Raw genomic sequence first — 26,322 nt, 5'->3', positions numbered from 1 at the left:
TGGCTAACATACCTTGTACCGGATGCTAACGTGGACCTGTGGGGATTCACTGCTGTGAGAGCCGACAGAGACACTAACACATGCGGGAAAAGCAAAGGTGGGGGACTCATCATTTATGTTAACAATCACTGGTGTAACCCGGGACATATCTCCGTAAAGACAGCTTTACGTTGCCCGGACTTGGAGCTGCTAGCCGTTAGCCTGCGGCCATATTATCTGCCGAAAGAGTTCAGTCACGTGATCCAAATCTGTGTTTACATCCCTCCGAGGGCAGCCGCTGCATGTGAGAGGATTCACTCTGTCACAGCAAGGCTGCAGACACAGCACCCTGAGGCATTTATCATCATTTCTGGGGACTTTAATCACGCTACTCTGGACTCTACTTCGGCTGCTTTTTACTAGGGTGTGGATTGTCCAACAAGGAACAACAGGACAATTGACTTGCTGTATGCTAATGTGAAGGATGCATACAGAATCACACCCCTCCCCCCACTAGGGAAGTCTGACCACAACCTGGTTCTTCTACAGCCGAAGTACACCCCCCTGGTCCAAAGGCAGCCTGCAACAACTAGCTCCATCAGGAGGTGGTCCCCTGAAATGGAAGATGCCCTGAGGGACTGTTATGACATCACGGACTGGGATGTGCTGCTTAGCCCACACTGTGAGGACATAGAGGGGCTGACACACTGTCTGACAGATTACCTCAACTTCTGTGCAGACGTGGTCTCCCCCGCTAAGACTGTACGGTGTTACCCTAATGACAAGCCACGGGTAACACAGGAAGTCAAAGCTGTCCTCAACAGGAAGAAGGCCGCCTTCAGGAGCAGGGATAGGGAGGTGATGAAAGCAGCACAGCAGGAGGTAAAATGCTGCATGAGGGAAGCTAAGGACAGCTACAGGAGGAAGGTGGAGCAGAAGCTGAAGGAGAACAGCATGAGGGAGGTCTGGGAAGGTGTGAAAACCATCACGGGCCACAATAGAAAGACCAGAGTCATTGAGGGGACAGTGGAGAGGGCGAGTGAGTTGAATGACTTTTTCAGTCGGTTCAACCAGCCCACGTCCCCCCACCCTCTCCCTCACTGCAGCCATCTATCCTTCTTCCCTCAACACACTTCCTCCCCAGTCATCACAGCAGCCCCTCCTCCCCCACATCAACACAGACTCCTCTATGCATTATTGCAGACCAGGTCAGAGGTCAACTGAGGAAGCTTCACCCCAGTAAAGCAGCAGGCCCAGACAAGGTGTGTCCCTGACTACTGAAGACCTGCGCTGCTGAACTGGGTGAACCACTCCAACGCATCTTCAACTTTAGCCTGCAGCTGGGGAGAGTGCCCACCCTCTGGAAGACATCATGTATTGTTCCAGTTCCCATAAAGAATCGGCCCAGCGAGCTGAACGACTTCCGACCGGTGGCACTCACTTCACATCTGATGAAGACATTGGAGCAGCTCTTCCTCAGCCTCCTCAGACCCCAGGTACAACATGCCCAGGACTGTCTGCAGTTTGCGTACCGGACAGGTGTCGGTGTGGAAGACGCCATCCTCTACCTGCTACTCTGAGCCCACTCGCATCTGGATAAGGGAAATGGCACAGTGAGGATCCTCTTCTTGGACTTCTCGAGTGCCTTCAACACCGTCCAGCCCCTATTGCTTCAGGACAAACTGAACAGGATGCGAGTGGACCCCTGGCTGGTCACCTGGCTCTCCAGCTACCTCACTGACAGGCTGCAGTATGTCAGGCTGAAGGACATCACGTCTGACACTGTGATTAGCAGCACCGGAGCACCCCAGGGCACGGTGCTGGCCCCTCTTCTCTTCACCCTGTACACCACGGACTTCTGCTACAACTCGGAGCTGTGTCACATCCAGAAGTTTGCCAATGACACAACCATTGTTGGGTGTATCAGTGATGACAGAGAGGAGGAGTATAGGAGCCTGGTGAGGGACTTTGCTGTGTGATGCAACAGGAACCATCTGCAGCTCAACACCTCGAAGACCAAGGAGCTGGTCATTGACTTTGGGAGGTCCAGACCAAGGTCACAACCAGTTCTGATCGAGGGAGTCGAGGTGGAGGTTGTGGATTCCTACAAGTACCTCAGGCTGTGACTGGACAGCAAGCTGAACTGGACTTGCAACACCAAACACTTATACAGGAAGGGACAGAGCAGGCTATACTTCCTTAGGAGGCTGCGGTCCTTTAACGTCTGCAGGAAACTCTTGTGGATGTTTTATCAGTCTGTGGTTGCCAGTGTCCTGTTTTACACCGTCGTGTGCTGGGGGGGGCAGCACATCCAAGAAGAACACATCCAGGCTGGACAAACTGATCAGGCGGGCCGGCTCTGTGGTCGGCATGAAGCTGGAGGGAGAAGAGGTCTATGGACAAACTATTGAACATCATGGACGATGCCAGTCACCCTCTGCACACCATTATCAGCAACCAGAGGAGCCTGTTCAGTGACAGAATGCTCCTTCCCAAGTGCAGGACGAACAGACTCAAAAACTCCTTTGTCCCTCATGCCATCAGACTGTACAACTCCTCTCTGGGGGGGGAGGAGGGGTAACAGGAGGACGGGAAGGAGCAGTAGCCTAGCCTAACAATAAGCAATACCGGACAATGTGCAATATAAAGTGCAATATCTCTCCTACCGCCCCCCCCCCCTCTCCCCACCTTTTTTTTTTTTTCTTCCCCCTCCCCCTTCCTCTCTTCCCCATATCTTATTCTTTTATATTTGTATATGTAAATACTTAATTTATTTTAATTTATCTAGAAGTTTTCTCTATTTCTTTTCTCTGATTATCTGTAATGATGCTGCTGGAATCTTAATTTCCCTGAGGGAACCCTCCCAAAGGGATCAATAAAGTTTTATCTAATCTAATTGTGGCAGCGGGGGGCGTGGTCAAGCACCGGTCTGCGACAGGAGGGTGGAGTCAGGGAAGGTAAGTGGCAGAATCACTACACCTGACAGCAATTAACCTGTGTTTGTGTGTGTCTTCCCAGTGACCGCGCCCTATTTAAGGAGGGAGAGCGAGAGCAGAGGGGCTTTTCCTGGAACCAGACGCCGAGTGTGTGTGTCTGTAAACTTGAATCCATTAGTTGTTAGACTGAAAAGTGTGACAATAAAACAGTGTATCAACCTGATCTCTGTCCTGCCGTCCTCTGTGCTCCACTCATACCTATCGAACTGCTACAGTGGTGCTGAAACCCAGGAGAAAGTGGAGCACCAGCCGATCAGCCCCATGGAGTCCTCCCCGTTCGGCGACCTGGTCCATGCCCTCGCCACGGCCCAGCAAAGCCAGCACCAGGCGCTCATCACCCTCTGAAAGGAACAAGAGTGACGCTTCGAGGCCCTGGTGCTGGCCCAGCAAGAAGACCAAAAGGCGTTCCGGCACCTCCTCGCGTCGGCGGGGTCCACCAGCGCTCCTACCGCGGCCTAGTGACGTGTGACGTAGGCCAGTCGGCGGTCGGCAGGGAGCTGTAGCGCGGCCAGCTGTGCCTCTCCCGTTAGCAGGGGGAGGAGGCGCGTCGCGCGCTGCTCCATCGGCCACCCCGAGGCTTCTGCGACTTGCTCGAAGAGCGTGATGAACGCCTCGGGGTCGTCCTGCGGGCCCATCTTGGTGACGGTGAGGGGAGACGGGCCCGCGGTAGGAGCGCTCGTCACCCTCCGAAAGGAACAAGAGCGATGCTTCGAGGCCCTGGTGCTGGCCCAGCAAGAAGACCAAGAGGCGTTCCGGCACCTCCTCGCGTCGGCGGGGTCCACCAGCGCTCCTACCGCGGCCTAGTGACGTGTGACGTAGGCCAGTCGGCGGTCGGCAGGGAGCTGTAGCGCGGCCAGCTGTGCCTCTCCCGTTAGCAGGGGGAGGAGGCGCGTCGCGCGCTGCTCCATCGGCCACCCCGAGGCTTCTGCGACTTGCTCGAAGAGCGTGATGAACGCCTCGGGGTCGTCCTGCGGGCCCATCTTGGTGACGGTGAGGGGAGACGGGCCCGCGGTAGGAGCGCTGGTGGACCCCGCCGACGCGAGGAGGTGCCGGAACGCCTCTCGGTCTTCTTGCTGGGCCAGCACCAGGGCCTCGAAGCGTCACTCTTGTTCCTTTCAGAGGGTGATGAGCGCCTGGTGCTGGCTTTGCTGGGCCGTGGCGAGGGCGTGGACCAGGTCGGCGAACGGGGAGGACTCCATGGGGCTGATCAGCTGGTGCTCCACTTTCTCCTGGGTTTCAGCACCACTGTAGCAGTTCGATAGGTATGAGTGGAGCACAGAGGACGGAAGGACAGAGATCAGGTTGATACACTGTTTTATTGTTACACTTTTCAGTCTAACAACTAATGGTTTCAAGTTTACACACACACACACACACACACACACACACACTCGGCGTCTGGTTCCGGGAAGAGCCCCTCTGCTCTCGCTCTCCCTCCTTAAATAGGGCGCGGTCACTGGGAAGACACACACACAAACACAGGTTAATTGCTGTCAGGTGTAGTGATTCTGCCACTTACCTTCCCTGACTCTGCCCTCCTGTCGCAGACCGGCGCTTGACCACGCCCCCCGCTGCCACACTAATCTAATCTAATAGTGGATGGAACAATAATTACAAACGTTAACAGAATCCGCACATTCCAGTTGTAGCTAGTCATATAGTAACTATAATCACCCCTGTAATAATAAAAGCTAGTGGTAAGTACATTCATTGAATGGAAAGACATGCTTTTGTGACTCACATAGTAAACCATACCTTCGACAGTAAATATATATCATTTACATAGTGAATTATCACATAGATAAATCCATCTTACCCCATTTATCATTTGACATGGCCCATCATGCATGTGAAGATGAGGAGGACAGGTTGTTTAATTTCCTCCTAAATGCAACGGCAAATTGAATGATAAGACACCTACTGCAGTACAGACTCCTGTTTTATAATGTTTTTAGTCTTAAAATTCATCTTTGCAATATTGCTAGTCATTGTTAGGCAAAACAAAGTGTTTTTTGTCCTAAACTCTATATAAAAAGACGTATTACGTACTCGTACTGTACGTAAGGCTTACGTATATGATACTGATGGATGTTTCATGCTTTCAGGGCTTGTCTTGTTCTTCTGTTGCAGAAATAAATGTTTTTAAAGTGATAGTTCGGGATTTTTGACATGAATCTGTATGGCATCCCCATCAATAGTGTCGTGCAAACACACTGACTTACCCCTGACAGCATCCTGTGAGTCCAGTTCTTGTCCAGTTTTGGTCCAGACGAAAGTAGTCCGGCAAGTTTGTTGGGGTCACGAAAGTAAAACGTTTTTCGTCTCAAAACAGTATGTGTTCAAAAGAGTGATATATCTGCATCACAAAACCGTTGTCAAATAAAAAGTCAGACCTCGAAATCGCTTGGTGCTATTTTCTCTCCCTTCTTATCACTGCGCGCTGCCGGCTTCATCCAGCTGCGGCTCCAGCTTCAAGGATAAGCTGGAGCCGCATAAGTAGGAGTCCCGGCGGGTGGTTTGTATTCGATTCGTTTATATCCCGACCTTGTCAGCTGTCAGATTTATGTTCATGGACCCGGTAAGCTGGTAAATAATTTTTTTTTTTTTTTCTTTACCAAATTCTAACAGAAAACGAGAGCGCCCGAAAGGGAAAACCGAGAAGAGCCGCCTCACGGCTGTAATGCAAATTGCTTTCCTCCTCAGTATACAAGTGCGCTTCCATGGCAGGGAAAAAGAAACTACCACTGCTGCCTATGTAGTGCCCTATTTATACAAATAGGAGTCATTCAGGATTCAGCCATGTTTTTGCTCCGTGTCATGGCTGAATCCTGAATGACTCCTATTTGTATAAATAGGGCACTACATAGGCAGCAGTGGTAGTTTCTTTTTCCCTGCCATGGAAGCGCACTTGTATACTGAGGAGGAAAGCAATTTGCATTACAGCTGTGAGGCGGCTCTTCTCGGTTTTCCCTTTCGGGCGCTCTCGTTTTCTGTTAGAATTTGGTAAAGAAAAAAAATATATATTATTTACCAGCTTACCGGGTCCATGAACATAAATCTGACAGCTGACAAGGTCGGGATATAAACGAATCGAATACAAACCACCCGCCGGGACTCCTACTTATGCGGCTCCAGCTTATCCTTGAAGCTGGAGCCGCAGCTGGATGAAGCCGGCAGCGCGCAGTGATAAGAAGGGAGAGAAAATAGCACCAAGCGATTTTGAGGTCTGACTTTTTATTTGACAACGGTTTTGTGATGCAAATATATCACTCTTTTGAACACATACTGTTTTGAGACGAAAAACGTTTTACTTTCGTGACCCCAACAAACTTGCCGGACTACTTTCGTCTGGACCAAAACTGGACAAGAACTGGACTCACAGGATGCTGTCAGGGGTAAGGTCAGTGTGTTTGCACGACACTATCGATGGGGATGCCATACAGATTCATGTCAAAAATCCCGAACTATCCCTTTAAAAATAATAATAAAAATTTACTTTTGTTTAAATAACTCAATTATACCCCTAGAAAACATACCAATATTGCCTTGAACCGTGTACTTGAAAACTAGGGGATACTGCTGACATTTTCCAGCCCAAAATATGTTCAAAACCTGCCAAAATGCACTTAAAACTGCCCAAATGGGCGGGAAACTGCCCAATCTGGCAACACAACCGAAACTAGAAAATCTTCCCGGAAGTTCCTTTCAGCACCAACATGTCGCCCGGGATTGGTTGGCGAGTACATGACGTTATTGTTTTCTTTACCCTTAGGCAGCCTCTCACGTTATTGCCTGAGGGACAGGGAGAAAACCACCGGAAAATGTTTTAAACAAACACGAAACAAACGCAAGTCGGCAGATGACCATAAAATACTCGATAGTTACGATATAATAATTATATGCATTTCACACAGAATTTTCGGAGATATATCGAGTATATTCGATATATCGCACAGCCCTAGTCTGAATCTTCGCTTCATATATATATTTTTTTTATTTTCAACTAGCTAGCCGGGCTGGCTAGTGATAGGAATTACCCGCCAAATGACAAATTAAGTCGCCTCGGGCGACCGGACCACCATGAATTTTGAGCTCTGCAAAAATATAGCTGAAATGTGAGAAACCTCACAACAAAGCTGCTGTGATAGAAAATGAACTTTCTCATCAATCAAATTTGAGAACTGTGGTATAAATGTTTTTTTTTTTTTTTTTTGTGTGTGTGTGTGTTATATGAGCTATAAACGTACAAATATAAACCCCAAACAGCATAATTTCCAGTAGAGCAAACGTTAAAAAAATAAAAATTTTGTTCTGTAAAATGTGGACATGGTTAAATCTTAATCTGGTGAAACATTTGTTTTGCATCTAGAGGACCCCCAAACACAATATGAGAATGAAGAGCATCAGAGCATACATCCTGTCATGTTGAGCCAGAATGCAAAATCCACATCATTTAAAAGCATACATGTGATCAGTAATATAGTAACAAGTCTTTGTATTGTGTGTGTGTGTTCATGTCACACTCAGGTTGTTGCACTTGAAACATGTCTACCAGATAAGTATATTTAAGCTGAACAAGGCTCTAATACGCTAACCTGCATATGGTGTGCTGCTGGTTTGAGTCTAACAGCGACATTTAATATAGTACGTAAAGACAAATTAGCAGCATGCAGGCTTTTACACACAGCATAGTTATTTAATTTATGCTTGTAGTGTAGAGAGCACATTTTGTCTTAACTACTACTACTATTGGGTGTAACAGCCAATTTAATCATCCTGCTTTCTTTTGATTGACTTTTTAACTGCTAACATTGTTCCAGTGAAAACTTAGTATGGAAACAGAGTGATATGAATTATTGCTTTGTGATTGCTGGAAGGATTTAAGCATTCTGTGGTTGCGTATGTATTGGTTAAAATCACTGGTGGCAATATCTGCTTGTAAAATCAGAAGTGCCCACTCACAGTGTGCCTCGAAAATCATCAGCTCTCTCTCGAGTTGGTTGAAATTCGTGGGATTTTTGGTGGGAATTTTGTCAAGCGTGAACATGAAAAGAAAATCACAAGAAAGAAAGAAAGAAAGAAAGAAAAAGATCAAGAGGTCTATGAATAAGGATTGAATAAGGATACAATAAAATCATGATTATTGAGTCACTTGACACTTTGTGTGGTATGTGTTAGAAAAATAAAGTCAAGACTATTAATTTGTTGCATGATTAACAATAATATGCTCTTATTTTGGTGTCTCTTAGGAGAATAACGGTATTCCAGTTCATTTGAAGGGTGGTGCTGGTGATGCCATCCTCTACCGCACTACAATGGGCCTCACCATCTTGGGTACGTGATGGAAAATGAACTTTATCTGCCAGACAATAAGCCTCCTCAGGAGGGGTTGCATGGCTATTCAGTTTTTACTAGTTAACCAGTAATTTAAAAAAAAGTATTTGATTAGTCATCTCTTTCATACTTAACACAAAAATGATTCAGGACAGCACTGTGTAGGCTGTCTATTAGTATTGTTAATTAACAATTATTTGCCAAAGGCGAAGTGAATATCAGTGAATAATAACCGAGACAAAGTCAAGGTTTATAAGAGCCCAACTAGTATAAATACAGAAGTGATTATAGGAAATTGCGCGCTCTGATTGGTCAAGAAATTCGGAATATTTCTCGATAATCACCTTGAGCAACTCAGCAGAATGGCTCCAATCGCTTCGTCACCATAAGTGAGAAAGAATTACAAATGATGAAAGAAAATGCTGTTCCTAAAAGTACTAAAGATGCTATGACTTTTGGTCTGAAACTATTCAAAGGTGGAATTATGATTTATTTTATCGATTTCAAAACAAAGCATTTTATGTGACTCAGTGAAGATAAGCGACGCAAGTCTACGCACATTACATTTACATGTCGCTTTTGAAGTTTGAAAAATAAAAGTAATCACCCGAGTATTTATACTAAAATAATTATCCGCCTCAGGCTCAGTGAATATCAGCTTCGTCTTGGTTATTATTAACTGCTCATTAACCAAGCAAGCAAGGTTAATAAGGAGTTTATTATATGGCTTTTTTTATTTCTAAGATTAAAACAGATGGTCATTATAATGAGGTGTGATGCTGCTTTTAGTCACACCATATTTGTAACGTAGTTGAGTCATGCATGCAGAATAAACAGCTAGCGGTTTCAAAACTGAATTTCTGTTAGCGGTTTCTGAATGCTCCTTGTTGCTTATTTCTTGAATAACTCGGTGACTCGGGTGGCACGGTGGTGTAGTGGTTAGCGCTGTCGCCTCACAACAAGAAGGTCCGGGTTCGAGCCCCGGGACCGGCGAGGGCCTTTCTGTGTGGAGTTTGCATGTTCTCCCCGTGTCCGCGTGGGTTTCCTCCAGGTGCTCCGGTTTCCCCCACAGTCCAAAGACATGCAGGTTAGGTTAACTGGTGACTCTAAATTGACCGTAGGTGTGAATGTGAGTGTGAATGGTTGTCTATGTGTCAGCCCTGTGATGACCTGGCGACTTGTCCAGGGTGAACCCTGCCTTTCGCCCGTAGTCAGCTGGGATAGGCTCCAGCTTGCCTGCGACCCTGTAGAAGGATAAAGCGGCTAGAGATAATGAGATGAGATGAACTCGGTGACTCTTGTTTGTCTTGTGTTTTGGCTGTTTTTGATTCCATTTCGATTTCCAGTTCATCTTTTTTTGTTGTTTTGTTTTTTGCAACATTTAAAGCTGGTGCCTTGGAAAGAGTCCGTAATCTCCCACGGGCATTACGGGATAATCCCGCCCGCCAAGGAACCAGTCAGGGCGCACAATTTTACCGGAAGTAGCTCATGCTATGTAATAATCACAGATATTCGCTTTCAGCAAATAATTGTTAAATAAACAACAGCAAAGAATGTGTCAGAAATATCTTTACAAGTGACTCCACCACCCTGACCGGTCAACAGCTCCGCATATCAGCAACTAGTGAACACATTTGTTGGTTGGTTGATCCAGCCCCTACTACAGAGTACACAGCATACATCTTTCTGACTTTTTATTATCTGATTATTTTTTTATAATGATGTTACAGAGGAGAGTAATGGCAGCTGGAGTGTAGCTTTTTACTTCCATAACTGTGTCTCTTAACCAAGCAAAAAAAACAAACTATATATTTTGTCTTTACTACTTGTAACCTGACACTATTTTTTGTTTTATAGGAACTGCCTTTGTAATATATGAGCTGGTCAAAGCAGCGCTCCCACAGAAAAGGGAATAAAAACTCCTGGATTTATTTCTGCTGAAATGCCCATGTATATGTTGTAAGGAGTTTAAAGCCTGTAATATTTATTCTTTTGCATAATGGGACCAACCTACAAGTATGTAGCTCTGGACAATAAAATCTGCTTCCCATGACTTCTGCCTCTCTTTGAAATACTTTCTAGCCTGTTAATAATCACTAAAGCATATAATTTGCTTTGTTTTCCTGAACAACACTCTGCCTCATAAGTACATTCCCAGTTCCTTTTCCAGCTACCAGATTCAACAGAGAAAATGCCAAACTGGAACGGTCTTTGGCTCTCCAGGATAAAAACTGAGGAACGTTGGTGTACCTCAGTAACTTGTTGCTCGCTGGAGTGAAGGCTACATAGATGTTTCCACCAGCTTAATAAATACATTAATGTTCTGACAGAACTGTTAACAAGAAACAAAAACAATTTTAGTTGCTTAATAATTTTTAGACACTTGACAACTTGCAAACCCTTGCAATCATTTTTTTATTATGTGCTGTTTAACACTGCTCATAACTGCCCAGAGTAAAAAAGTAAGGGAATACAATCTGGTGTAACTGCTTTTAATAACAAGAACTCACATATTTTTCTTTAAGTAGTTTTGTTGACTTTTTTTTTTTCGATATCTGAAGTAAAGGCAGATTAAAAGGAACATGGTGATGGATAAAGAGATTAGGTACATTGCTCTTACTCTTTCAGGTTCTGTGAAAGACAAGAATGCTTTTCTGATTTGACCAAACCAATGTGAATACGAGGGTACTTCAAAAAGTTATCAGCCTCACCCAGAAAATGCCACAGGAGAAAGATTGATTGATTGTTCTTGCATTATTTTTCAGCATAGTTTCCTTTAACTTCAATGCACTTGACCCAGCGATGTTCAAGCTTCACTATCCCTTCGCAGAAGGTCACATCTTGAGCCTCCAGATCCTCAACAGCAAGGATGACTTCTTCATCACTCTGAAAATGGCAACCACGTGAGTGGGATTTCAGTTTGAGAAATAGATAGAAGTCAGACGGTGACAGGTCAGGTGAGTAAGGTGCATGGGGCAACAGTTTAAAGCCACATTTGGCTGCTACTGCCACTTTGCCCCCTGTGCTGTGTGTTCGGTGCATTGTCCTGGAGCAACAGCACACCAGCTCCAAGCGTTCCTCTCCTTTTTTCTTTGATTGCTTCTTTCGGTTGTGTTTTTGTGCACAGTAATATAAGGCTTTTTAGTATACAGTTTTCCCCAAAATGGGAGTTTCCGAGTGAGGCCGAGAACTTTTTGGAGTACCCTCATACCTGTATTCTGACTTGAAACCAAAATGTAATAAGTATAAATACTAAACTTTTATTTTGCTTTGCTTAGAGTTTGCGGTAGAACATAATGCTATTCATATAACTTAATGACAGCCCATGTTTTGATCTGAACAGATAGAAAACCCTAACCCCTCAAGGCAAGTTTATTTATATAGCACATTTCATACACAGTGGCAGTTCAATGTGCTTTACAGAAGTAAAAGCAAAACAGTAAACAATAGAAAATAAAATTACATAAAATAAATGGGGAAGAAAAATAATAAGAATTAAACAATAGTAGAAATAAAATAATAAAATGAAGTAAAAATTCCATTAAAAAACAGCAGAATAAAATAGAATAAAAGTTAAGAAAGTTTAAAACATAAAGATGACAATATTAATAATTTAGCAGAAAGCATCTGAGAACAGCTTGGTCCTTAGTCTAGATTTGAAGCTGCCAACAGCAGGAGCATTTTTGATGTCCTCTGGCAGTTGGTTCCATAGCTGTACTGCATAGTAACTAAAAGCTGCTTCACCACACTTTGTTTTAACAACAGGTTTTACCAGTAAATTTTGCTGCTGCGATCTGGTAGATCTGATTGGGTTAGGCCGCTGCAACATATCAGAGAGGTAATTGGGCCCTGTACCATTTAGAGATTTGTACACCAGCAGCAATGCTTTAAAGTCAATTCTGTAGCTTACTGGAAGCCAGTGAAGGGACCTTAGAATTGGAGTAATGTGCTCTGTTCTTTTTGTTCGTGTGAGAACCCTAGCTGCTGCATTTTGAATCACCTGAAGTGGTTTGATGGTCTTTTTTGGCAGGCCTGTGAAAAGGCCATTGCAGTAATCAACCCTACTAGAGATGAAGGCATGTATAAGTTTTTCCAGATCATTTTTTGACACAAGTCCTCTTAGTTTGGAAATGTTTTTTAGGTGATAAAATGCCGTTTTAGTGATTGCTTTCATGTGACTGTCAAAATTTAGCTCGCTGTCAATGAAAACACCAAGATTTTTAACCATATTTTTTGTTTTAATCCCCTTTGTGTCAAGAATAGTGGTAATCCTGAGTCTTTCATCTTTTTTCCCCAAATAGAATTACTTCTGTTTTATCTGTGTTCAGCTGAGGAAAATTTTGTGACATCCAGTTGTTGATTTGGTCGATACACTGGTAGAGACATTCAAGGGGGGCATAATCATTAGGCGATAGAGCAAGATAAATTTGGGTGTCATCTGCATAGCAGTGATACAAAATTGAGTTGTTCTTGATAATTTGTCCAAGTGGGAGCATATAAAGGTTGAAAAGTAATGGTCCAAGAATCGACCCCTGGGGGACACCACAGGTCAAGGACATTGACGTTGAGGAACAATTTCCCATGGTAACAAAGAAGCTTCTATCTTTTAAGTATGATTTTAACCAATTGATAACTTTACCAGTCAACCCAACCCAATGTTCAAGTCGATATAGCAGTATGTTGTGATCAACAGTACCAAAAGCTGCACTGAGGTCCAGTAACACCAGGACCGATGTTTTGCCTGCATCAGTATTAAGACATATGTCATTTATAACTTTAATCAGCGCTGTTTCAGTGCTATGATTGGCACGAAATCCTGACTGAAAGTTATCAAAACAGCTGTTTGATATCAAGAAGGCAGTTAATTGATTGAAGACAATTATTTCAAGGATTTTCCCGATGAATGGTAGATTTGATATTGGCCTGTAGTTGTTTAATACTGAAGCATCCAGATTATTCTTTTTAAGTAGGGGCTTTACAATGGCTTTTTTCAGGGACACAGGAACAATGCCAGTCTCTAGGGATGTATTTATGATCTGAAGCACGTCTGTAATTATAAGGTGAACAACAGACTTAAAAAAGTTGGTGGGCAGAATGTCCAATTCAGATGTTGAGAAACTGAGATTTTGACCAGTTTTTTTTCAAGAGTCTCATAATCAATTAAACAAAATTCTGACATTGTGTTGAAATTGTCTGTCTGTGTCACTGGTGATTGCAGCTTTTCAATTATTTGCAACTAAGATATATTATGAGCAATATTCTGCCATATTTTATCAATTTTACCTTTGAAGAAGGATGCAAACTCATTGCATTTATTAACTGAGAGAAGTTCAGGTGCTAATTGTGGTGGGGGATTAGTTAGCTTCTCTACTGTTGAAAATAGCACACGGGCATTGTTCATATTCCTGCTGATGATGTTGGAGAAGAAAGATTGTCTTGCTTTACGAATTTCATAATTATATTTACAAAGCATCTCTTTATGAATTTGATAATGAATGTGAAGTTTAGATTTACACCATTTTCTTTCAGTCTTTCTACATTCTCTCTTTAGCAGTTTAACAGCTGGGTATTGCTCCCATGGTGCTTTCTGCTTGTCATTGACTCTTTTGATTTTGAATGGAGCAATGTCATCCATAATTTTGGTCATATTTAAATTAAAAATTTCCAGTAAGTCGTCTACAGAGTCTGATATCTTGGTTGAGATCCGAGAGAGAGCTTGCTCAAAGAGAGCACGTGTTGTCTTTTATGACTCTCCTACCCATAGTCGTTGAGCTGTTCTGAATGTCAGGGGACATAGAAACAGAGAAAACACAGAAATTATCAGATAAGACCAGGTCAACAACAGTAGTAGAAACAGTAAGACCCTTTGTGATGACGAGGTCAAGGGTATGACCACGAGAGTGGGTCGGCCCCTGTACATGTTGTACTAGGTTGAAGTTGTCAGTAAGTGCAAGTAGTTCTCTGGCATAAGTGTTTTCAGGATTATCTACATGCAAGTTAAAATCCCCAGATATAATAAGACAGTCAAACTCTAAGCAAATGACTGACAACAGTTCACCAAACTCTTCAAGAAAAACTTTGGCTGAATGTCTCGGGGGCCTGTAAATAGTTAATAACAATATGTTAGGAGAGCATGTAACAAGTGCACATAAGTGTTCAAAGGATGTAAAATCACCAAGTGAGGATTGTTTACATTGAAAAGAGGCTTTGAATATATTTGCGATCCCTCCACCTTTCCCCTGTCGGGTAGCACTCATGAAATTAAAATTTGGGGGAGCTGCTTCAATAAGGGTGGTAGCACTCTTTGCTTGATCCAGCCATGTTTCAGTTAGAAGCAAAAAATCAAGATTGTGTTTGCAGATAAGATCATTAATTAAAAATGACTTGTTTGAAAGTGATCTAACGTTCAGAAGAGCTAGCTTTACAGAAAGTCTAGAAGTAATATCCGCTTGGGCACTCTGATGTTGTTTTGAAACAGGAAGGAGACTAGACTGGTTTACCCCCTGGGTTAAATATGCTCTGTTTTCTATTTCTTATCAACACAGGAATAGAGAATGGCATAGGCATACTGGGTCCCAGATTGTTTTGAAAACTACACCCAATGCAGGGACCCACAGCACATCATACAAGACTCTCTGTATGTTCCATGACGTTGGGGGGGGGAGGATTGGAGATGTCATGTATTTTTTAGATGGTGAAAAAGATTGGTAGGCAGCTGAAAGTCCTGGGCGAACACAATTCAGTCTGTTGGTTGATTTTTGATGAACTGGGCACACTGCTTGCCGCGAATGATTTGGGCTGGAAAAAGAGAGTGCAGCCATTGGCAGCAGTCTCTGCATACTTTTAGAGAAATCCATGCAGGGGGGAGACGGAGATGGTACAATAAAGTCAGAAGAGCGAGACTGAGATTGGGACTTTGGTGAGGTCTTTGTGAGTGTCTTCATGACTGTCTCTGTGGTGACTGTCTCCCTGACAGTCTCTGTGATACTTGCATGGGGTCGAGATGTGGATGATGCAGCCTTGACATGATTGTCTTTGGTCAGGTCCTCAATCTGGATGGAATCGCATGATGGAATCGCATGCTCACATTCTTCATGTGATTGTTGATGTCCTTGGCAGTCTGCCCCAGATGGTTCTTGGCAGTCTGCCCCAGATGGCTGTGTGTCCTTGGTGAAGACTTGCATGGATGATTGTTTTGGCTTTGCAGAGGTATTGTTGATATTTGTAACTGGGTCAGTCTGTGATATCTTACTTATCAACTGTTTTCCTCAATGTTGGCTGAGAGAAAATTGCATGTTGTAGAGCGAGGCTATAGTGATCTGCTAAAACTTTGGTCCCAATCCGGCTGAGTTCAGTGCTATTTGGCTTGAAGAATTCTCTGCGATTCCAGAAAAGGTTAAAATTGTCTATGAAGTTCATACCAAATAAAGTTTTTCCAAGCCAGATGTTAAGACTGAAGAGTCGAGTAAATGCAAAGCTTCCCCTTGCAGGGAGTGGGCCACTGATAAAAGATTGTATTCCAGTCTTATAGAGATCAGAAAAAAGTTTTCTGAAATCATCTTGGACAAACAGCTGTTCTCTGAAAACATCATTTGCTCCCACATGCACAACAATACGTTTGATAGTTTTATACTCGGACATGAGTTTCAAAATGCTGTCTTTGGTGTCAGAGATGGATGCATTTGGAAGGCAGCAAATAATTATCCCATGTCCTTTTAAATGTCTTACAGTGGAATCACCAAGAACAAGGGTTGTGGGATCAGGTGGTGTTACGAGCTGCTTTTTGCCTCTTCCCACAGCCCTTCGGTTGTGGTGCGATCTCTTTCTATGATGTGTTTGTCCACCTGAAAATTCCGCTTCCACATCCCTGAGGCATTCAAATTTGTTCTGAAGCCTTATGGGCTTCACCAAAACCCCTATGGAGAAAAAATCCAGGACCGTGACGTCGCCCGGTATGACGCAGCCGGGGCCCCACCCTGGAGCCAGGCCCGGGGTTGGGACTCGTATGCGAGCATTTGGTGGCCGGGCCTTTGCCCATGGGGCCCGGCCGGGCTCAGCCCGAAGAGGTGACGTGGGCCCGACCTCCTGTAGGTTCATCACCCACAGAGGTAGCAGTAGGGGATTGGTGCAGTGTGGATTGGGTGGCAGTTGAAGGCAGGGGCCTTGACGACCTGATCCCCGGACACAGCGGCTGGCTGTTGGGACATGGAATGTCACTTCGCTGGGGGGGAAAGAGCCTGAGCTTTTGCAGGAGGTTGAGAGGTACCGGCTAGAGATAGTCGGGCTCACCTCCACGCACAGCTTGGGCTCTGGAACCCAGCTCCTCGAGAGGGGCTGGACTCTCCACTTCTCTGGAGTTGCCCGTGGTGAGCGGCGGCGGGCTGGTGTGGGCTTGCTTATAGCTCCCCAGCTCAGCCGCCATGTGTTGGAGTTTACCCCAGTGAATGAGAGGGTCGCCTCTCTGCGCCTTCGGATTGGGGAGAGGGCTCTTGCTGTTGTTTGTGCCTACGGGCCAAATAGCAGTATAGAGTATCCGGCCTTCTTGGAGTCCCTGGGAGAGGTACTGAGGGGTGCTCAGACTGGGGACTCCATTGTGCTACTGGGGGACTTCAATGCTCATGTGGGCGATGACAGTGACACCTGGAGGGGCGTGGTTGGGAGGAACGGCCTCCCCGATCTGAACCCGAGTGGTGTTTTGTTATTGGACTTCTGTGCTAGTCACGGTTTGTCCATAATGAACACCATGTTCGAGCATAGGGGTGTCCATAAGTGCACGTGGCACCAGGACACCTTAGGTCGGAGGTCGATGATCGACTTTGTAGTCATTTCATCTGATCTCCGGCCCTATGTCTTGGACACTCGGGTGAAGAGAGGGGCTGAGCTGTCAACTGATCACCACCTGGTGGTGAGTTGGATCCGCTGGCGGAGGAGGAAGCTGGACAGACCTGGCAGGCCCAAACGTATGGTGAGGATCTGCTGGGAACGTCTGGCCGAGCACTCTGTTGGGGAGGTCTTTAACTCCCACCTCCGGGAGAGCTTTTCCCAGCTTCCGAGGGAGGCGGGGGACATTGAGTCTGAGTGGACCATGTTCTCTACCTCCATTGTGGACGCAGCTGTTCGGAGCTGTGGCCGCAAGGTCTCCGGTGCCTGTCGTGGCGGCAATCCCCGAACCCGGTGGTGGACACCAGAAGTAAGGGATGCCATCAAGCTGAAGATGGAGTCCTATCAGGCCATGTTGACCTCCGGGACTCCTGAGGCAGCTGACGGGTATTGGCAGGCCAGGCGTGCTGCAGCTCGGGCAGTTGCGGAGGCAAAAACTCGGAACTGGGAGGAGTTCGGGGAGGCCATGGAGAAGGACTATCGGTCGGCCTCGAAGAAATTCTGGCAAACCGTCCGGTGCCTCAGGAGGGGGAAGCAGTACTCTGCCAACACTGTTTACAGTGCAGGTGGGGAGCTGTTGACCTCGACTGGGGACATTGTCGGGTGGTGGAAGGAATACTTTGAGGATCTCCTCAATCCCACCATCATGTCTTCCACTGAGGAGACTGAGGCTGATGACTCAGAGGTGGACTCGTCCATTACCCAAGCCGAAGTCACTGAGGTGGTTTGCAAGCTCCTCGGTGGCAAGGCACCGGGGGTGGATGAGATCCGCCCTGAGTATCTCAAGTCTGTGGATGTTGTGGGGCTGTCTTGGTTGACACGCCTCTGCAACATCGCATGGTGGTTGGGGACAGTGCCTCTGGAGTGGCAGACTGGGGTGGTGGTCCCTCTTTTTAAGAAAGGGGACCGGAGAGTGTGCTCCAATTATAGGGGAATCACACTTCTCAGCCTCCCAGGGAAGGTTTACTCCAGGGTACTGGAGAGGAGAATTCGACCAATAGTCGAACCTCGGATCCAGGAGGAACAATGCGGTTTTCGTCCTGGTCGTGGAACACTGGACCAGCTCTATACCCTTCATAGGGTGCTTGAGGGTTCATGGGAGTTTGCCCAACCAGTCCACATGTGCTTTGTGGATCTGGAGAAGGCATTCGACCGTGTCCCCCATGGTATTCTGTGGGGGGTGCTTCGGGAGTATGGGGTTCGGGGCTCTTTGCTAAGGGCTGTCCAGTCCCTGTACGAACGGAGCAGGAGTCTGGTTCACATTGCCGGCAGTAAGTCAGACCTGTTCCCAGTGCATGTTGGACTCCGGCAGGGCTGCCCTTTGTCACCGGTTCTGTTCATAATTTTTATGGACAGAATTTCTAGGTGCAGCCAGGGGCCAGAAGGAATCCTGTTTGGGAACCACAGGATTTCATCTCTGCTTTTTGCGGATGATGTTGTCCTGTTGGCTTCTTCAAACCAGGACCTTCAGCATGCATTGGGGCGGTTTGCAGTCGAGTGTGAAGCGGCTGGGATGAGAATCAGCACCTCCAAGTGTCATGACCCTGTCTTAGTTAGGAGCCCTTAGCTCCGCCCTGTTCCCTGTCTCCTTGTTATGTGTTTAATCAGCAGGTGATTGGGGTGCAGGTGCGGAGAGCCTGGCCTTTTAAGGAGATCAGTTGGCCAGGAGGGGGGAGGCTTCCTCCTTCCAGGCATTTTTGGGGTTTTGGTTTGTCATTTGGACATAGTCCTTCGTACATTATATTTTTATTTTTCATACTACTGACTTTTATCTATTACTTGAATAAATGTCTATATCAAATTACATTACTATGTGTGGTCTCCCTTTATGTTGCACTTGTTTGAGCCAGCAGGTGTAACATATGGGGGCTCGTCCGGTTTTGGAACCGATTTTGGGTAAACTAGCGCATCAAATTGGTGGGTGACTCGCGTAGTATTTTTGTATATTTTGATACATTTCCGTTTGGTTTGTTGGTTTAATTGTTTTTGCTTGTTTGGGGGAGGAGGAAGTCTCATCGTTCTAGTACCAAGTATTTTGGTTGAGGCAATTGCCCCTTGATTGCTGAGGTAACGCAGGTGGATTAGATTCACCGGAGTAACGTGCAAACCCTGCGGTAGGAGTAGAGCGCCTAACGCTGTTTGTTTTTTTAGTTTGTTATTTTAGTTTTTTGTGTTTGGGAGTCGAACGCGGGGGGGTTCTTCGGAACTCAATCGTATGGGGGCTCCTGAAGACTAGTTTAGTCTTAATTAGGGATTTCTTTTGAGTTAGGTGCGGGGCTACTCCTGTGCGTTTTCACTTTCAGCAATTGTGGGACATGCGCCTCAAGGAATGGTTGATATGCATGAAAAGGGCATTTGGTAAATAGTATTGGGCAGCTACTTTTGGCCTAGTAATTTGGGCAGCTATTTTTGGTTTTGGCATAAGTAGGCTAGTAACTTGGTTAGGTGCGTGGTAAGTAGGTTGGCATTTGGTAAATTTGGTCAGGACAGTTTGGTAACTTTTGGATCGGTTGTGAGTGTTATTTGGTCATTTTTGTATTGACATTTGGTAAGTTGTGTCATGGATAGTGTGAGCGCATTTGTGGATTCTCCGTCGGAGGAGGCATTAAATGGTTTGACGAAGGCTCAACTTTGGGAGGTAGCTGCACATTTTGAGTTTGTGACAGATTTACCCAAGACTTTAAGAAAGGATGAATTGAGACTGGCCGTAAAAGACAAATTGGTAAAATTGGAGATGTTAGATTTTTCCAAAATGATACCTTTTAGTGTACCAGTATTGGGTGCACCTGTAGTTCCGTCTACAACACATTTAACTTTTGAGCAGCAGAAGGAACTAATTAAGTTTCAATTAGAGAGAGACCGACTGGCTGCTGATGTCCGTGATAAAGACCGGCAGCTGGAATATGAAAAGTTACGTAGGGGTGTGGACGCGAATAGTGCTGGAAATACCGGTGATTTTAAGGAATGTAATGTAGCAAATATGGTTAAACTTCTGCCTAAATTCAACGATAGAGATCTTGAAACTTTTTTCGCATTGTTTGAAAATCTGGCTGTTGATCGAAGGTGGAGTGACTCGGAGCGCACTTTGTTGTTGCAAAGTGTGCTCACGGGAAAAGCCCAGGATGCTTTCGTTGCGTTGAGCGCTGATGAGAGAAAGAAGTATGCATCGGTTAAAGGGGCTGTATTGAAAGCTTACGAGCTGGTCCCCGAGGCCTATCGTCAGAAGTTTAGACATTGGAGAAAAGGTGACAGGCAGCTGTATACAGATTTTGTTAGGGAGCTTACTACTTTTTTCAATCGTTGGTGTACAGCTGAAGGTGTCCATATATTCGAGACTCTGTGATTTAGTTTTGCTTGAGCAATTTAAAAACACCATTCCTGATTGTATTGTAACTTATATTACGGAGCGGAAAGTTAAAACTGCCGCTGAAGCTGCGGTGTTGGCAGACGAGTTTGTTTTGATCCACAAGGGTAAGTTTGTTAATGATAATGGTGTGTCTTTTGGTAGTCGTGGCCCTCGTTATCATCGTTTTTCTGTTTCTAGGCAGTTTGCATATCCCAGTGTTACTGGGGATGACCAGTGTCGTTATTGTAACGAGCGCGGTCATTGGAAGAAAGAATGTCCTCTTTTGCAGGGAAAGGGTAGGGGTAGAATTGCTCCAGCTAAACCTGTGGGTGCTGCATCCTCTAAACCTGTGTGCGCTGCTTCCTCCAGGGGCGTGGGGACGCCACTGGAGGATGCGGGCGTTAGGAAGCAAGAGGTGTTGACTAGTTCTGTGTGCAGTGTGTCAGCTGATGTGAGCGTTGACATGTCGGTGAAGGAGACCGAGTATAATGGTGGCTATGGGCCATTTATTACAACTGGGTTTGTGTCTGTAGTGGGCAGCCAGCAGAAAGTGCCAGTAAAAATATTGCGTGACACTGGGGCTTCTGAGTCCTTTATAAAACAGTATGTGTTGCCAGTTAATGAACAGTCTGATACACACCGTTGCGTTCTGATTCGGGGGATAGGAATGCACACATTTTCTGTACCCTTACACAAATTTAATTTGGAATCCGATTTAATAAATGGGGAGGTTACGATGGCTGTTCGGCCCGAGTTACCGGTAGAAGGGGTGGATATTATACTGGGAAACAACCTGGCCGGTGGGCGGGTGTGGGCTGAGTCAGCGCCGTCACCTGTTGTAAGTGTAGTGTCATTGTCTGTGGTATCGGACGAATGTGGAGATCAGTTCCCTGATGTGTTCTGTGCCTGTGCTGTGACCCGTGCGCAGAGTCGCAGAAAAGATGTTAAGTTTAGTGCCATTTCTGTTCCAGTTTTGCCATCATCTTTGCCCCGGGAGGATCTTGTTGCAGCGCAGCAAGGGGATGAAGAGTTGGCAGGGGTGTTGAGTGGGGCGTTGCCTGTAGAAGATGTGAATTCTTATACGAGTGGTTATTTTGTTATTGATGGGGTATTAGTGCGTAAATGGTCTGCTTATGGGGATGCTGACCCAATATTGCAATTGGTGGTACCGGTGAAATTTCGGGAGTTGGTGTTACAGTCAGCTCATGGTGATGTCGCGGGACACTTTGGTGTGCGTAAGACGTACCAGAGATTGTTACAGCATTTTTATTGGCCGAAGATTAAAAAGAGTGTGGCTGAGTATGTTCGGACATGCCATGTTTGTCAATTGACAGGGAAGCCAAGTCAGACAATAAAGTCTGCGCCATTACATCCTATCCCTGTGGTGGGACAACCATTTGAACATCTAGTTGTTGATTGCGTAGGTCCATTGCCGCCATCGAAGTCTGGGTGCGCCTACTTGTTAACTGTTATGTGTCAGGCCACGCGGTACCCAGCGGCCTATCCGTTACGTACCATTACCACTCGTTCTGTGGTTAAAGCGCTGTCTCAATTCATGTCCATATTTGGTATACCAAAGATCGTGCAAAGTGACCGTGGTAGTAATTTTACCTCGGGTTTGTTCAAGGAAGTTTTGAATCAGCTCCACGTTAAACATAGGGTAAGTAGCGCATATCATGCGCAGAGTCAGGGCGCTTTAGAGCGTTTCCACTGTACGTTAAAATCTTTATTGCGCGCTTACTGTGTGGAGTTGAATAAAGATTGGGAGGAGGGTCTTCCTTGGCTCCTATTAGCTGCTCGTGATGTTACTCAGGAGAGTATGGGATTCAGCCCAAATGATTTGGTGTTTGCGCACAAAGTTCGTGGACCTCTTTCTGTGTTAAAAGAGGGAGTGGAGCAGGTGGAGCCCCCTGTAAACCTAATTGATTATGTGCATGGTTTTAGAAGAAAGTTATTGCTTGCGTGGAAACTGTCTAAGGAAAATTTGTCCAAAGTACAGAAAAAAAATGAAGCGCCTGTATGACCGACGCGCTGTAGAGCGTGTATTTAACGTTGGGAATCAGGTTCTGGCTTTGCTTCCGGTGTCGGGCTCGCCTTTCTGTGCTAAGTTTTCAGGTCCTTATGTAGTTGTGCGTCAGGTGACTGATTTAGATTATTTATTGTCCACTCCAGATCGTAGAAGGGCTACTCAGTTGTGCCATGTTAATCTTTTAAAGCCCTACTATGCTCCCACTTTGAAGACAGACTTTGGTGGTGGGAGTACCAAGGCTGTCGGTTTGGCTGTGGTGAGCGAAGTGGAGGCGGAGTCTCAGGACGTGGCGATTCCTGAGGATGTAAGTTTCTCGGGTACAGTGTGGCAACCGCGATTGAGAAATTCTGAAATGTTGTCAAATTTGGATTGTTTGTTTGGTCACTTGTCTTCTGAACAGCAAGGCCAATTGAAATCTGTGATTTGTGAATTCGATGTTTTGTTTTCTGATGTGCCTACCTGTACTGATGTTATTCAACATGATATTGTGGTTGCGAATAGTCAGCCCATTCGTCAACGTTTTTACCGGGTGCCGCCTGAGAAAGAGAGATACTTGGAAGCCGAGGTGCAATATTTGTTAGATCATGGCTTGGCTAAGCCTTCCTATTCCAGCTGGTCGTCACCATGTTTGTTAGTTGCTAAACCGGATAACACATTTCGGTTTTGCACTGATTATCGTAAGGTAAATAAGGTTACTAAGCCTGATTCCTTTCCGCTTCCAAGGATGGAAGACTGTATTGATAGGGTGGGCTCAGCTCACTTTGTCAGTAAGTTTGATCTCTTAAAGGGGTATTATCAGGTTCCATGGACGCCGCGAGCCCAAGAAATTTCTGCGTTTATAACGCCATCAGGTTTGTATTCGTATAATGTCATGAGCTTCGGATTACGCAACGCACCTTCCACCTTTCAGCGACTCATGAATCGAGTTGTTGCCGGGTTGGAGGGTTGTGCTGTTTATCTTGATGATGTTGTGACATATAGTGATACTTGGGAAGAACACCTGTTTTGTATTAGATCATTTTTTGAGCGCTTGCGTGCTGCAAAGCTTACTGTTAACCTCGCTAAGTGTGAGTTTGCTCGTGCTACTGTGGTGTACCTTGGTAAGGTTGTGGGCCAGGGTCAAGTCTGCCCAGTCCGAGCCAAGGTACAGGCTATTGATGCGTTTCCCCCACCTACCTCGAAAAAAGAATTGATGAGATTTTTAGGTATGGTAGGTTACTATCGTAGTTTTTGTGCCAATTTTTCCACTGTTGTCGCTCCATTGACTGCTCTTTTGAAAAAAAATGTTAAGTTTTTTTGGTCTTTAGATTGTCAGACTGCGTTTGAAAATGCGAAGTTGCTATTGAGCACTGCTCCTGTTCTGGCTGCTCCTAGGTTTAATGTGCCTTTTCAGTTACAGGTGGATGCAAGCCAAGTGGGTGCTGGAGCGGTTTTGTTGCAGTTAGATAAAGCCGATATTGCGCATCCAGTAGGGTATTTTTTAAAAAAAGTTCAATAGATATCAATTGAATTATTCTGTTATTGAAAAGGAGGTGCTGGCGTTGGTTTGGGCTCTGCAACACTTTGATGTTTGTGGGTGGAGGGGTTCGACCAGTGGTGGTCTATTCTGACCACAACCCGCTCACATTTCTCCATTCGTTGCAGAGCCCTAGTCAGCGTCTTATGCGCTGGGCATTGGTTCTCCAACCGTATAATTTAGAAATTCGTCATATTAGGGGGGTGGAAAATGTCATGGCTGATGCTTTGTCACGATCTCCTATGGATGACTAATTTCTTAATTGCATATCTGATCATGTCAGAAGCGAATGTGTTTTCTCGTTTCTGCCTGCCTTAAATAGCTGCCTGGCGCCGAGGTTTTGCTGGTGGGTGGAGAGGGTGTGACGCAGGAGGGTGCTGACTTTGTGATTGGATGTCGTGTATCATCTTGTTATGGCTGGAATGTGTGAGATTTTGAATCTGTTGTTTAATATTTGCGGTGCCCTTATTAGTGTTTGATTTGCATGTAGTTATGATGTATTGTGGTTTGTAGGTATTTGGAATAATGTGTATTATTGTTACATTTACAGAGACCCACAGGGGTGTGTCTCTGTTTTAAGGAGGGGGGTGTCACGACCCTGTCTTAGTTAGGAGCCCTTAGCTCCGCCCTGTTCCCTGTCTCCTTGTTATGTGTTTAATCAGCAGGTGATTGGGGTGCAGGTGCGGAGAGTCGGTTTAACAAGGGGCCTGGCCTTTTAAGGAGATCAGTTGGCCAGGAGGGGGGAGGCTTCCTCCTTCCAGGCATTTTTGGGGTTTTGGTTTGTCGTTTGGACATAGTCCTTCGTACATTATATTTTTATTTTTCATACTACTGACTTTTATCTATTACTTGAATAAATGTCTATATCAAATTACATTACTACGTGTGGTCTCCCTTTATGTTGCACTTGTTTGAGCCAGCAGGTGTAACACAAGTCCGAGGCCATGGTTCTCGACCGGAAAAGGGTGGCTTGCCCTCTCCAGGTTGGTGGAGAAGTCCTGCCTCAAGTGGAGGAGTTTAAGTATCTCGGGATCTTGTTCACGAGTGAGGGAAGGATGGAGCGAGAGATCGACAGGCGGATCGGTGCAGCCTCCGCAGTGATGCGGTCGCTTTACCGGTCTGTCGTGGTGAAGAAGGAGCTGAGCCAAAAGGCGAAGCTCTCAGTTTACCGGTCGATCTACGTTCCGACTCTCACCTATGGTCATGAGCTTTGGGTAATGACCGAAAGAACAAGATCGCGGATACAAGCGGCCGAAATGAGTTTCCTTCACAGGGTGGCTGGGCGCTCCCTTAGAGATAGGTTGAGAAGCACAGTCACTCGGGAGGAGCTCGGAGTAGAGCCGCTGCTCCTCCACATCGAGAGGAATCAGCTGAGGTGGCTCGGTCATCTTTTTCAGATGCCTCCTGGACGCCTCCCTGGGGAGGTGTTCCAGGCATGTCCCCCCGGGAGGAGGCCCTGGGGAAGACCCAGGACACACTGGAGGGACTATGTCTCTTGGCTGGCCTGGGAACGCCTCGGTGTTCTTCCCGAGGAGCTGGCCGAGGTGTCTGGGGAAAGGGAAGTTTGGGCTTCCATGCTTAGACTGCTGCCTCCGCGACCCGGTCCCGGATAAGCAGCAGAAGACGAGCCTTATGGGCTGTGGATTTTCCATAGGATTGTAAATCCTATTGTAGTTTGTAGACCTGGCTCTATTTCTAATAGCATGGCTGTGGAGCATGGGTTGCATAGTATCAGAACGAACTGGTGTTGAGGTAATTACTCTTCTGTTTTATTTTTGGGCCTGCCACCCATCATGTGCCAGTTTTCTGTACTCACATTTTGCCCTGTTAGATCGATGAATTCATCCACTCCATCTGCAATGCCATTGGCCTGTCGGGGTGCAATCTCTGCATTCTCAGCCACTGTTTCTGTACTCCTTTCCTGAGATATCGCTCTTAATTCGTCCGTCTTTGGCAGGGCATCAATCTTTGATTCCAGGATAGAAATCCTCTGTTCTAGTTCTGTGCATTTTCTGCAAGATCTCCTGGATTTTTTGCCCCCTGGCATTTTGTTTTAAAAGCTAACTTATAAAGATGAAAAATAATATGAAAAAATAGTGGAAATTAAATGAGAAAGTAAAATAAAGATCAAGCAGGAGCAAAGCAAAGAAGCGTCCTCAAGGTATGTGGGTTTTAGAAAGCTGATTAAAATCAACAAATGAACATACATACATAAACAGTAGTGCTTGAAAGTTTGTGAAAC

At 45.6% G+C, this 26,322-nt stretch overlaps 1 protein-coding gene across 1 annotated transcript in view; it reads left to right on the top strand.

The window, feature by feature from the left end:
* The window catches only part of LOC132883907 (cytochrome c oxidase subunit 7A2, mitochondrial), a 28,160-nt gene extending 17,798 nt beyond the window's left edge, over positions 1-10,362 (top strand). Inside the window, exons 3-4 of the mRNA XM_060918020.1 lie at positions 8,225-8,309; positions 10,167-10,362. Coding sequence (XP_060774003.1) covers positions 8,225-8,309; positions 10,167-10,225 — 144 coding nt within the window. The 3' untranslated portion in view covers positions 10,226-10,362. The remainder of the gene's footprint in view (positions 1-8,224; positions 8,310-10,166) is intronic.
* Positions 10,363-26,322: the final 15,960 nt, after the last annotated feature.

Source organism: Neoarius graeffei, chromosome 3, assembly GCF_027579695.1.
Source record: "Neoarius graeffei isolate fNeoGra1 chromosome 3, fNeoGra1.pri, whole genome shotgun sequence".
In the NCBI taxonomy this organism is placed as follows: Eukaryota; Metazoa; Chordata; class Actinopteri; order Siluriformes; family Ariidae; genus Neoarius; species Neoarius graeffei.
Note: the sequence above shows the minus strand (reverse complement) of the source record. Positions and strands in the feature narration are given on the sequence as shown.